The sequence below is a fragment of the Rhincodon typus genome, chromosome 11 (assembly GCF_021869965.1).
Source record: "Rhincodon typus isolate 14 chromosome 11, sRhiTyp1.1, whole genome shotgun sequence".
Classification (NCBI taxonomy): domain Eukaryota; kingdom Metazoa; phylum Chordata; class Chondrichthyes; order Orectolobiformes; family Rhincodontidae; genus Rhincodon; species Rhincodon typus.
This window is the reverse complement of record NC_063342.1, coordinates 7,378,371-7,392,705: the sequence shown is the minus strand read 5'-3', so window position 1 is coordinate 7,392,705 and position 14,335 is coordinate 7,378,371. Positions and strand designations below refer to the sequence as shown.

Here is a 14,335-nt window from a genome sequence, read left to right as displayed (position 1 = left end):
TTGCTGCTGTCACTGGGTTATTCCAAGAGAAACTGGGAAATCTAGTACAAGGACGCACAGTCTCCGGAAATGGGGTTTATTATTTAGGACTGCCAGGAGGAGAAATTTTTTCAATCAGTGGGTTTGAATCTACGGTAGTGTCTACTCATCAGGACTATAGATGCTCCATCAATGAGTACACACTGTAGGCTGAGATTATCAAATGTTTTATCCCTCAAGGAATCAAGGGATAATGGGAGCGAGCGGTAAAGTAGAACTGAGGCAGAGGATTAGTCATGATTTTAATAAATGGTGAACGCTTGAGGGGCCATATGTTCATCCTATCAATGTAACATTCTAAGATCACGACCCTACCTAGCTACTTGTTCAGTGCATCCATTTGCATGAAGTCCACGCACTGACAAGCTCCAGTTTCTAACAACTCTTGAGATAAAAAGGCCAACAGTTGGGTCTACAGCCAAAGTCCATCTGATTCTCACCACATGGATGCACACAATGGAGTTGCCTGATGTCTACACACCATGGACAATAGGCTGAGATCAGGAGTGACAGCACTGGCAGTAATTTTCCCCAACAGCTCACAGGTGCTAAAGACCTTACTGCAGCCAGCTAACTTAACACAGAACAGAAACTGGACCCAAGATAGTTTTGATCTGCACAGCTCAGTTTTTACAGAACAGTAACAGTACAGCACTTCAAGACACCTGGTAAAACATATTCAAGTTACGTCAATACACATGAAAAAATTCCAATTCAGCAGACCAAACAAGGACACAAACTATTTTTAACCGCTCACCTGAGGTAGATGCTCCATGAGGCTCCCGCTGGGTAGTGTGTATCTCCATTTTCTCTTGTTGGGCTTTTTTCTCCTGCTGTGCGTCCCATTCTTGCAACTCCTTCTCAAACTTTCGGTTGTCATCCCTTACATACTCTTTCAAATCGCATGGTAAGGTGTTCATTCCAGTCAATACCTGACCAGTTTCCTTATCGAACTCCTCTACAACAGCCATGGAGAAGAATGTTTAAATATATAACCTGTACGTTAGATAGCAAAAAGCAGGCTTTAAAAATTCATTTGCATATCTGGGAGGCGATGGCCTAGTGGTATTATCACTGGGCTGTTAATCCAGAGATCCAGATAAAGTTCTGGGAACCTGGGTTCAAATCCTGCAATGGCAGATGGTGGAATTTGAATTCAATAAATATCTGGAATTAAGAATCTATGATGACCATAAATCCATTAGCGATTGTTGGTAAAACCCGTCTGGTTCACTTATGTCCTTTAGGGAAGGAAACTACGATCCTTACCTGGTCTGGCCTACATGTGACTCCAGACCCACTGCCCATGTGGCTGACTCAAACAGCCCTCTGTGGTAATTACGGTCGGATAAGAAATGCTGGCCTAGCGGTGTCCTCATCCCGTGAATGAATTAAAAAAGGAAGGTCTTCCCTTAAAGGGCATTTATGGAATTCTTTACTGCAGAAGGCTGTTGAGGCTGGATTGCTAAGGCTAAAATAGACAAATTTTTAATCTGTAAGGGAATCAAGGGTTATGGGGAAATGGAAAGTGGGAGTTGAGGATTATCAACTCAGTCATTATTTCAGTGAATGGTAAAGTGAACTTAATGACCTACTTCTGTGCCTATCTTATGAAGTTATGGTCAATGTATCCCAGCTAAGGTGTGGTGCACAGAATTGCTCAATGTATTCCTGGAGTGATCTAGCCAGGGCATTGTCTAACTGAACCATGACTTCAACCCCTTTATTTTCTAATTCTTCCAGAAGGGCTGGTGGAAGAAATTAATATTAATAGCAATATTGTTCTGGCAGGTGGTCAATCACCAGAGGATATAAATTTAAGGTAATCAGCAAAATGCTAGAGGGGAATGGGAGGAGAAAATTTTTAAGGCAATGACTTATTTTGATCTGGAATGCATCACCTGAAAGATTCATGGATACAGTGACTTTCAAAAGAGAACTGGATAAAGGCATGAAAAAGACACAGGTGCCAGACTGTAGGAAAAGATCAGGGGAAATCAGACTAATGGCGAGAGGAGCACAGACAGGATAAATAGGAAGAAACTTTTCTCTTTCATGGAGGGATTAATGACCGGGGGCATAGGCTTAAGGTAAGGGCAGAAGGTTTAGAGAAGATATGAGGAAAAACTCTTTTTATCCAGTGGGTGATGGGAATCTGGAACTCACTGCCCATAAAGGTGGTAGAGGCAGAAACCTTCATGACATGTGATGCCCAGATATATAAGGATATGGGTCAAGTGCTGAAAAATGGGATTAGAACAGTTTGGTGGTTGTTTTTGACTGGTACAGACATGATGGGCAGAAGAGCCTCTTTCTGTGCTGTAAACCTGTATCAATCTATGACTCTTTCATAATGGTTTGACTGGCCTTCTTCTGTGCTATATGATCCTATGAGCAGAAACAGAGGCATAACAGAAGCCAGGGATACTCAAATCATATCATCTCAAAATAAAAAGTAGCAATCCACCTCAAAGGTTTTCCGCATATTACACACATTACATGTAAAAGACAAGTTTGGAGCAAATGAAAGTACCTTCTATTAAATATCGCTCCGTGTCATTTATGTACATTAAACAGTATGCACTAGCATTTCTGTAACCTCCAAAGGAATCGCGTTCTAGCTCCTCCCAGGAGGATTTGGTAACAGCTATGTCGTTGTACTTCATCCACCTCCCTTGGTGGTGATCATGGATGTAGGCCCAGTAATGCCCAGCATTAGCCTGACCTTCATGGACCAAGACTGCATGCAATCGGTAAGGAACCTAGAGCACAAAAGCAAGATTGGGTCAATAAAGATTCACTATAGTGAAGAGCGTAAGTACGCATAAACTCCATAAGCTGATGCTGTGGCTTCAAAAATGCATTAAAATTTGTCAAATCTGCACTCCATTGTAACAATCTATTTTAAATTGACACCTTACAGCAAAATACACACAAATTTCAAAAACATCACTTTTCAACTCAGTTCATATTTCATCAGATCAGTTTTAATGACTAGATGCAGCTAAAATGTTATCCTCTCTTGAGAGAGTGACAAACCAGCCCACTGCTTTTATTTCAGAGTTCCCACTTTTGGCATTTCCCTGCTGGTTACAAAACCACCTGCAGAATAATGCAACTCAACGCAGTTGGCTCTGACCTATCCAACCCACTTCTTCAAACAGCAGATGGCCTGAACCTCAGTTAAAACCACACAGCTCTGATGATTTACCTGCATCATGGTCTTGTCAGTGTACATCAGATCAATTGTGCGGTGAAGCCTGGCGATGCTCTCTTGTAGATCTGGAAAAAAATGCCCAAAATTGAGACTGGCACCTTGAAACAGGACACCCCAATAGGGACAAGGTGAGAAATGTGAACAAACACGAACAATGCCTGTGAAATATTTAAGAAAATGATAACTGGCTAAGTTTGGAGAACATGCTTAAAAATGAATCAAGGTTTGACTACTGAGTTATGGCTAGCCAAAAATAAAAATAAACAATAGTACAGCACAGGAACAGGCTCTTCAGCCCACCAAGCCTGTGCCAATTCCTAATCCTTACTTAAGCCCACTACTTATTGCCCATACGTGGTTTCTATCCCTCTGTTTGCCTCCCGTCCATGTGTCTATCAAATTATGTCTTAAACGTTGTTAACATGCCTGCTTCCACCACCTCCACTGGCAGTGCATTCCAGGCACCCACCACCCTCCATGAAAAATTTTCCCCACACTTCTCCCTTAAACCTTCCCCCTCTCACCTTGAAACTGTGCACTTTTGTAGTTGACCTTTCCACCCTGGGAAAAGCCTTCGACTATCTACCATATCTATGCCTCTCATAATTTTGTAGCCCTCTGAGGATGTAGACTTGCTCGTCAAGCCAGTGTGTTTGGTTGCAGACGTTTCGTCACCCTGCTAGGTAAGATCGCAGTGCGCCTCTGAAGTGTTGGTGCTTGTCCCGCTTGTTATTTATATGCCTCGGTTTGCTGGGGTGATTGGCATCACTTCTGGTTCTGTTTATCAGTGGTTTGTATATCGGGTCCAGTTCAAAGTGTTTGTTGATGGAGTTCTGGTTGGAATGCCAGGCCTCCAGGAATTCCCTGGCATGTCTCTGTTTGATTTGTGCTATTTTGAACGTGCTGTCCCATTTTGTGTCCTTCTTTGTCTGTGCGTATTCAGACCAGTGAGAATTAGTTGTGCCTCTTGGTGTCTAGTTGGTCTATCAGGTCACCTGTCAGCCTCTATCTTTCCCATGAAAACAATATGAGTTTATCCAAACTCTCCACATGCCTGAAACCCTTCAGACCAGGCAACTTCCTGGTAAATGTTCTCTGCACCCTCTCCAAAGCATCCACGTCCTTCTGGTAGTGTGGCGACTAGAATTGCACGCAATATTCCAAATGTGGCCTAATTAAAGTTTTATACAACCGTAACATAACTTGCCAACTTTTATATTTGATGCCCCGGCTGATGAAGGCAAGCGTGTTATATGCCTTCTTGACCACCTTTTATTTTTATTCATTCATTCATGGGATGAGGGGCGTCACTAGCTAGGCAGCATTTATTGCCCATTCCTAATTGCTCAGAGGGCAGTTAAAAGTCAACCACATTGCTGTGGGTCTGGAGTCACATCTCCTTATCCATCTGTGTTGCCACTTTCAGGGATCTGTGGACCTGTACGCCCTGATCCCTCTGTATGTCAATGCCCCTAAGGGTTCTGCCATTTATTGTATTTCACACCTGAATTTGATCTTCCAAAAATGTATCACCTCGCATTTGTCTGGATTAAACTTCATCTGCTATATCTCTGCCCAAATCTGCAATTTATCTATATCCTGCTGTATCTCTTGACAAGTTTTCCTGGCTGCATTATTGCAACGCCACCAATTTTTGTGACATTTGCAAACTTAGTAATCAGACCACCCACATTTTCCTCCAGATCGTTTGCACATATTACAAACAACAAAGGTAACAGCACTGATCCCTATCGAACACAACTAGTCACTAATCTCCATTGTGGAAAGCACATTTCCACCACTACTCTCTGACTTCTATGAACAAGCAGTTCTGTATCCAGCTAGCCAGCTCACCCCAGATCCTACAAGACTCTACCTTCTGTACCAGCCTGCCATAAGGTATCTTATCAAATGCCTACCAAAGTCAATATAGATAACATCCACTGTTCTTCCCTCATTAATCAGTCTTGTCACCTCCTCAAAAATACTCAATCAAGTTGGTGAGACATGACCTTCCCCGCACAAACCCACGCTGCCTGTCACTAACAAGTTCATTTGATTCCAGATGTGAATAAATCCTGTCTCTCATTATCATCGCCAACAGATTCCCCACAACTGACGTCAGGCTCACCGGCATATGATTACCTGCATTATCTCCATTCCTCTGGAACCTCGCCTGAGGCCAAAGAGGATATAAAGGTATCTGTTAAGGCCCCAGCTATTTCCTTTCTTGCCTCCAACAGTATCCTGGGATAGATTCCATTTGCCCCTGGGGACTTGTCTACCTTAATGTATTGCACCCAACACTTCCTCATTCATTATGCTGACATGCTTGAGAGTATTCACACACCTTTCCCTAACCTCAACATCCCTCATGTCCCGCTCTTTTTGGCGAATGTCGTCGTAAAGTACTTATTAAGGATCTCACCCATTTCCTCTGGCTCCACGCATAAACCCCTCCTTTATACTTGAATGGGCCTACTCTTTCCCCACTTATCCCTTTGCTCCCAATATATTAATGAAATGGCTTAAGATTCTTCTTAACCCTGGTGGCTGAGGAGATCTCATAGCCTCTTTTAGCCCCCATGTTGAGCTCCTTCCTAGTTTAACTATATTCTTTAGAGATGTCACCTGTTTTTTAGTTCCCTAGACTTTAGGTGCACTTCCTTTTTTTTGACTGAGCTGATAATTTCCTCATCATCCAAGGTTCCCGAATCCTGCCATTCTTGTCCTTCATTTTCACAGGAACGTGCCTGTCTAATCAACTAGTCTTTAAAAGACTCCCATGTATCAGATGTGGATTTATCCTCAAACAGCTGCTCCCAAACCACATTGTCCAATTCTTGCCTAATTTGGTTAGAGTTGGCCTTCCCTCAACTTAATACCTTCATCCAAGGTCTACTCTTATCCTTATCCATAAGTATCAGAAAATATACAGAATTATGGTCACTATTCCCAAAATACTCCCCACTGAAACTCTGAACACCTGGATGGGTTCTTTCCCAATACCAGGTGCAGAATGGCCCCCTTCCTCATTGGACTATCTATATACTGTTTCAAAAAACCCTCCAGGACACACCTAACAAATTGTTCCCCATCCAAACCCTGGCACTAGGGAGTCCCACTCAATATGGGGAAGTTAAAATCATCCACCATAACAACCCTATTATTTTCACATCTTTCCTGGATCTGACAACATATCTCTTTGTCTATTTCACGCTGGCAAGTCTGTAGTACAAACTCAGTATTGTGATTGTACCCTTCCTATTCCTGAGCTCTAGCTATAATGCGGCATTGCAAGATACCTCCAGGGATGTCCTCCCTCAGCGCAGCTGTGATATGTTCCCTAACCAGTAATGCAACTCCCTCACCTCTTTTGCTTCCTCCTCTGCCTTCTTAAATATCAATATCCAGGAGCACTAAGCTGCCAATCCTTTTCTTCTTTCAACCATGTGTTCGTGGTAGCAACATAATCATAATGGCATGCATTAACCCAGGCGCTAAATTTATCTGTCTTAGCTGTTATACGTCTTGCACTGAAGCAAATACAGTCCAAGCCTCCTGATTTCTCTTTCTCTTTGCTATATTTCCTTAGTCTCAAGCTCTTCCTTATTCTCTATACTTACTAACCTGCTGCTTCGGTTACCACTCCCCTGCCAAACTAGTTGAAACCCTCCTGATTGGCACTATCAAGCCTCCCTGCCAGGATATTGGTGCCCCTCCTGTTTAGGTGCAACCCATCCTTCTTGTGCAGGTCCCACCTTCCCTGGAAGATATCCCAATGATCCACATATCTGAAGCCCTCCCCCCTACACCAGCTCTTTAGGCACGTGTTCAATTGTACCAAGTCTCTATTCCTGGCTTCAGTAGGGCGTGGCATAGGGAATAATCTAGAGATTGCTACTCTAGAGGTCCTGCTTTTTAGTTTACTACCCAACTTCCTGATTTGTCGTTGCAGAACCTTGTCATTCTTCCCACTCATGTCACTTGTGCCAACGTGGGCAATGACTTCGTCTGTTTACCCTCCCATTTCAGGATGCCCCGTATCCCACTCAGAGATATCCATGATCCTGGCACCATATTTGTGCCCCTGAGTATCACATCTCCAATTACTATCACTTTGTGCTTTGTCCTTTCCCTCTGTATGGCAGGGCTAGCCATGGTGTCACTGCTTTGGGCACTGTTGCTACGGTCACCTGATGGGCCACCCCCCTCATCAGTATCCCAAACAAAATACTTGTCTGGGGGGGTGGGGACAGCTACAAGTGACTCCTGCACTGACTGCCTGTCCCAGATGCAGGCACCCTCCATCTTCCTGTACCTTGGGTGTGACCACGTTTCTATTACTTCTATCTATGATGCTCTCTGACATTTGTGTGCTCCTTAGTGCCTCCAATTGCCACTCAAGCTGCCCCATTCATTCAGTGAGCAGTTGAAGCTGGGTACACCTCCTGCAGATGTAATTATCAGGGATGCTCTCAGCATCCATGACTGACCACATCTTGTAGGTAGAGCAGAAAACCTCAGTAGCTGAGTCAATCAATAAAATTGTTCGCTTCACCCATTTGTCCAGGAAATTGCAGTGGTCACTGTGTGTGTGTGCGAGCCTCAACACTGATTGTTCACAGGCTACTTGAGCAGACAGAACATTACATTCCAACACAATGCTATCATCACATAATAAACGTGTAAGAAATAAGCACATAAAGGAGTTACTGTTAATGATTGTTAGGACTGATGCCAATTGCCAGCTTAAATCTACAAAATCAGCATCAAAATGTTACTACGGCTTGACTGTCTCAAGTTTGAATTCAAATAAGTGTTCCACTCCCCTGCACCAACATCCTTCCCAAAAGAAAATTAAATCACAAATACCAGTCCATCACCATCTGGAAACAGGCTAAAGACATATTGGCACCCATCAGAACATGCTTGTGCTCCAACTAATGCCTTGATTTAAGTCACTAAGCTGTTTGTTCTATTAGAGGAGTCAACAATTATTGGGAATGGGCAGGAAAGTGCAGCTGAGGCCAAAGTCAGGTCAGGTCTGGTCATATTGGATAGTGGAGCAGGCTCGAGGGGTTGTGCCATGTACTTCACATTTCAAGTATTTCTTTGTTTCTTCAGATCCCGGGAAACCTACTGTTCACTGCTAACGTTTTCTAGCTTTGGATTTTCAGGATTTTCTGCTCTCAAATGAGTAGCACAAAAATCAATATGACATTAAAATTATGGCACCAATGGGAGAGGTCATGAATTAACTGTCTCATTGTGGGGAAATCCAAAAGAGTTATATTTAATTGCTTTACTCAATCAGCCAAGCTCGTTACTCCTCCAATACTCTGAGCTTTCCAAATACATTCATTCATTAAATAAAAACCGAAAGAACTGCAGACGCTGTAAATCAGGAACAAAAACAAAGTTGCTGGAAAAGCTCAGCAGGTCTGGCAGCATCTGTGAAGGAGAAAACAGAGTTAACATTTTGGGTCCGATGACCCGAGTTCTGAGGAAGGGTCACCGGACCTGAAACGTTAACCCCACATTTATTCATTATCCTCATTGAGCCTTTTCAATTCTTTCATTGGAAATAAGTAAAACATCAGTGGTGAGGAAATGAATGAAATTAGGGATTGACAGATCCCTGGGACCTGACAGTTTCTATCCGAGTGTGTTAAAAGGAAGCAGACAGCACATCATAGATGACCTAACTATAATCTTTCAGAATTCCCTAGATAGAGGAGTCCATCCCTCTGTAATGGCATTATTCCAAGTCACTTTTTTTTTTAAGAAGGGCAAATTACAGCCCACTTAGTTCGGCCCAACAAGTCCACACCGACCCACCCCCTACCCTACAACCCTACATTTCCCATGGTTAAACCACCTAACGTACACATCCCTGGACACTATGGGCAAATTAGCATGGCCAAACTACCTAACCTACACATCTTTGGACTGTGGCAGGAATCCGGGGCACCCGGATGAAATCAACAGACACGGGGAGAATGCGCAAAATCCACAGTTGCCTGAGGCTGGAATTAAACCTGGGTCCCTGGCGCCGTGAGACAGCAGTGCTAATCACTGAGCCTCAGGCAATGTTCCTCTATAGAATCACAAATCCCCACAGTGTGGAAGCAGGCCACAAGCAGGAAGTGTTAGATTTTGGGGGGTCAAGTGCAAGCAGAAAGGATGCACTCAATGGTAGAACCCTTAGAAGCATCAAAATACAGAGGGATCTTGTTGAGCTAGTTTACAGCTCCCTTAAATGGCAACCACAAGGTGATAAAGGCAGTATACTTCGGTTGGGGTATTGTAAAGAAGTTGGCAAGTCAAGTTCTAACTGTAGAAGACTTTAGCTGGGCCACATTTGAAGTAATGTGTACAGTTCTGGTTGCCACACTAAAGGAAGGATGTGGAGGCTTTGGAAAGAGTGCCAAAGAGGTTAACTAGGATGGCAAGAACTGCGGATGCTGGAGTCAGAGATAACACAGTGTGGAGCTGGAGGAACACAGCAGGCCAGACAGCATCAGAGGAGCAGGAAAGCTGATGTTTCAGGTCGGGACCCTGGATTGGAGCATATTAGCTACAAGGAGAGGTTGACAAACTTGGATTGTTTTCACTAGAGCATTTAAGGCTGAGGAGTTTCCTGATAAAAGTATACAAAATTATAAAAGGCACGGATAGGATGAATAGTTGGAGACGTTTTTCCCCCAGGGTGGAAATATCAAATATTAGGGGGTATAGGTTTAAGGTGAAGGAGGAATATTTCAAGGAGATGTGAGAGGAAAGTTTTTTCACACAGCAGGCTGTAGATGCCTGCAACATACAAGGTGGTAAAACCAGATAAATTAGCAAAGTTTAACAGGCATTTGGATGGATGCTTGAGCAGGCAGGAAATAGAGGGATAGAGACCATGTGTAGGCAGATGGGGTTAGTTTAGAATGGCATCATTTTGTAGGCACAAATATGGTGGGCCAAAGGGTCTGTTCTGTCTGTTCTACCATCTAATCAAAGTCTTCAAGTTGTTAACAGGAAGACAGGGCAGGTAAAAATCAACTATTTCCACTGGTTGGGGATTCTAGAACTAAGGGGTACAGTCTGGAAAGTGTAAATAGACAAGTTCTTTTCCCCAAAGTGGGTTTCTTTTTATTGGGGGGGGGGCGCGGGTGGCGGTGAGAGGGGAAAGATTTAAAAGACGCCTAAGGGGCAACTTTTCCCACACAGACAGTGGTGCATGTATGGAATAAGCTGCCACAGGAAGTGGTGCAGGCTGGTACAATTATAACATTTTAAAGGCGTCTGGATGGATTTGAGAATAGGAAGGGTTTAGACGGATATGGGACAAATGCTGGCAAATGGGACTAGATTTATTTAGGACATTTGGTCAGCATGGACAAATTGGACCGAAAGGTCTGTTTCTGTGCAGTACATTTCTATGATTCTACAATTAGGGTCAAACCATTCAGGAGAGATGTTAGGAAGCACTTCTACACACAATGGGTGGGAGAGGTTTGGTACTCTCTTCCACAAACGGCAGTGGATGCTGGATCAATTGTTAATTTTAAATCTGAGACAAATAAATATTTATCAAGCAAAAGTCTTAAAGGAATGGGCCAAAGGTAGGTTTACTGAGTTAGGCCACAGATCAGCCATGATCTCACTGAATGGAGCAACAGGCTGAAGAGGCGGAATGGCCTACTCCTGGGACAGCAACACTGCTCATCCAAAACTGTCCTCGAGGTGGTGGTGATGGGGGCCTTCTTTAACTGCTGCAGTCCATGTTGTTATGGTGAGTGCTTTGGTTGGGATTTTGCAGGTGGTGGTGCTCCCATGCATCTGCTACTTTCGTCCTTCCAGTTGGTAAAGTTTGCAGGTTTTGGAGAATTTTGTCAAAGGAGTCTTGGTATACCCTGCTGACATTGTGCATATGTGATGAAGGGACCAATTTTCGAAGGTGATGGATGGGAGGCTAATTAAACAACTTGCTTCTGCTCAATGGTGCTGAACTTCATGAGTATTGTTGGAGCTGCACATATCTTGACAGGTTTTCTTAAAAAAAATTATTGCCCATCCCTAAATGCCCGAGTACAGAGGGCAGCTAAAATGCATATTACTGTCACTCTGGAGTCACATATAGGCCAGATATGTACAGGTAAGGACAGCAGACTTACTTCTCTAAAGATTATTAGTGAACCAGATGTTTTTCGTAGATGCCATTAGGCTAGCTTTCAATTTCTTTTAAGCTTTTTAATGCTTTTTTTATTGATCCAGATTTTACCACCTGTGTGGTGGGATTCTAACCCATTTCCACAGTGCAGTAGCCTGGGGTTCTGGATTACTAGTCCAGTGATATTACCATGATACCACCATCTCCCCTTATTCTGGTTATAAGATTCTCGTTGGTCTTCACCAAACCCTGGTCTTCTCCAGACCCCAAGAGGGAGGGGAAAAAGATCAGTAACTTTGCTACTTCAGCCTCTATGAGAAGGTAATTCCTCTACATTTGTTAAGTTCAGAAACATTTTTGTTTTGACAGTGACATTATTTACTGACATTCCTGGCCTCATTGTACTCTTGGATACAGCAAGGAAGACTTCTAAATCTGCCCTGATGTTTCGTCTGCCATTTAGAAATTTGGTTTCATGTCATGATTTTTTTCCCTCAATAATACGGAGTTTGCCTTCAGAACTGTTTCTATCCTCGGACACCACTTTCACATCTGGATAGCTTATATTGCAATATATCAAACTTGTGAACATTAATTGCTTCTAGGGTTTACATACTCTGTGCTACAACTTTATCACAATACTATGACCATTATTTCCCTCGACTCTTCACACTGCACAGCCCCAATTACACTATCTACACTATTTCTCCTTCTGCACCCTCACTATAATAAAACATTGATAGACCAGCTTTTAATTTATTTTCTTTGGAACATGGGCCATATTGGTAAGGCTGTGGTAATGCAGGCGGTAAGGCACGCATTCTCTTCTATGCCGTGATAGTTCTGGCAGTGATGGAATCCCCAGAATTCCTTTCCCTGGATGTGACTGACCATCTCCAGTTTCTTGGAGAACCACTCTGTTTGGGACAAGGGTACTGTAAGTCAAGTGGGGTAAAAGTGGCAAAGTCCCGTCCATGAACAGCATTCATGAATTATTCAAGTCTTTACAACAATTTGCAGGTATTACAGCTATCTTCTAGAGCTGTCTGAAAATTGACAGAATTATTGAATTTACAATTTTGCAATTTACTGTGATTAATTTGAATTCTAGATTACAAACTCAACACAATGCACTCTGTACCTTCGTGCTTCTCCAAAATCTCTAGGTCCTGAAATACTGCAGCACTTCCTTCCTTATAACACCTAAAGGCATACAGAATCACCGAATGGTGATCTAACCAAGGGCCTTACCTTCCTTCCAAGCTCCTCAGCACATCATTGAACAACAGAGCTATCACAATGTAACGTCAATCGGTTTTGCAATTTTTATTCAGAAGTAACGCAGAGGAGAGAGATTCAGAACAGGGGTGGGGATCAAGGAAGCCATACCTCTAGTGTCATTCTCCACCTCCATCCTCCAGCGATGCAGACAACCCTCCAACACTCTCAACTCATCCTCTGTGATGTGGCGCGGTGCAGGATGCATGGGAATTTCTGGTGGGACCCTCGACTGCGTGAAAGGTTTGTGAACTACGGACCGCTGAAGAGGGGGTGTGCAGGGTGCATCTGTGGCTGCCAAGGGTCCTTGATCCATTGGGCTACTGGCACATTTTGGTCAATGAAACAAGGATCGTTAGTTAATCTCTTCAAATATTTCTGCAAATATCCTTAACAACTAAATCCATGCAGATTCTGCATTCCAGAAGATACTTTGTTAAGAGTTCAGCTACTTCCTTAGCTTAAATGAAAAATAATTTGAGGCTTATCTTGAAATACGCAATATCACCATTCAAACTCTATTAAAGTCCTTGTGAAATCTGACAAGTGTGAGGAGCGCAGATCCCTTTAGATAATTTTAATCAACATGTTTGGACATTTTATGAAACATCTCTGGAACAGGTTGGATCTGAACCTTTTGGCTCAGAGTTAAGGACATTATCACGGTGCCACAAGAAATCTCTAAGTGCAAGTCCCTTTAGAGGTAAAGCAGATCAGATGCAGAGTTGATTGAGAGCAGGTAAAGGTAAAGTTGCCATCGTCTTAGCAGACCACGGGGTTGCTGTCTCATCAGAGAGAGACAACAGGTTGTGGTTTAACCTGAGGGTCACTGCATGACAGGCAAGGGGAGAAATTTAGAAGGAAAGTCTTTCATTGTAACCTCAGCTGGTGTGGGAATTTAACCCACTCTGTTAGCATCACTCTGCATTGCAAACATCACTAACTGTGCTAAGCCATGATGTACAATAAAACACTTGTAAATGTCAGTCTTTTGCTGTCTGATTCCACATTTGGGTATTGGTCTGTTAGAGTTGGCTGATTTTCCCAAAATTTATTATTAATCCTTGAAATGCAGCTCTCATTCTACAATCCACAGAACAATATGGCTGAGAAAGGGAGGGGAAAGCAGAATAGATGCATGTCCCATCTTTGCTGCTCTACATGCATCATATCTTGAGGTGCCAATATGCTTTCTTTACTTAAAGAGGAGCACATTGAGTACTTTTAACATTGTATTAGCAAAGTGAAAACTGAAAACATGTCGTACATTCAGCAGCAAGGGGTTTAGCACATGCTCTTTGTCTCAATGCTAATTTATACAGAACATCCAGCTTTATATACAAACCTCTCTTGCCTCACTGTTGTCTGAGGCGCTGTGGTGCTGTTGGGAGGAGCAGTTTCAACATCATCCACTGGCGATGTACACACAGGCTTACTAGAGGCAAACTCCAAGGCATATTGGAGAACATCAGCCAATGGAAATCGCTTGGGACCTGAACCATAGCTTAAATACCTGGGAAGAGATAAAAAGAGGCAATGGAATAGGGAGAAGTGGAGAAAGGGAGCGGGAAAAGTGGAGAAAGGGAGCGGGAGAAGTGGAGAAAGGGAGCGGGAGAAGTGGAGAAAGGGAGCGAGAG

At 43.2% G+C, this 14,335-nt stretch overlaps 1 protein-coding gene across 6 annotated transcripts in view; it reads right to left on the bottom strand.

Annotated features, from left to right (window-relative positions):
- usp25 (ubiquitin specific peptidase 25) overlaps window positions 1-14,335 on the bottom strand; it is a 163,174-nt gene that overhangs the window by 56,176 nt on the left and 92,663 nt on the right. For 3 of the 6 annotated variants that reach the window (XM_048602648.1, XM_048602650.1, XM_048602652.1), the window contains exons 13-17: window positions 14,044-14,211; window positions 12,810-13,021; window positions 3,251-3,321; window positions 2,573-2,801; window positions 797-997 (exon numbers count right to left, since the gene is read on the bottom strand). In XM_048602648.1, coding sequence (XP_048458605.1) covers window positions 797-997; window positions 2,573-2,801; window positions 3,251-3,321; window positions 12,810-13,021; window positions 14,044-14,211 — 881 coding nt within the window. The remainder of the gene's footprint in view (window positions 1-796; window positions 998-2,572; window positions 2,802-3,250; window positions 3,322-12,809; window positions 13,022-14,043; window positions 14,212-14,335) is intronic. The other 3 variants (XM_048602649.1, XM_048602651.1, XM_048602653.1) reach the window with 1 other exon arrangement.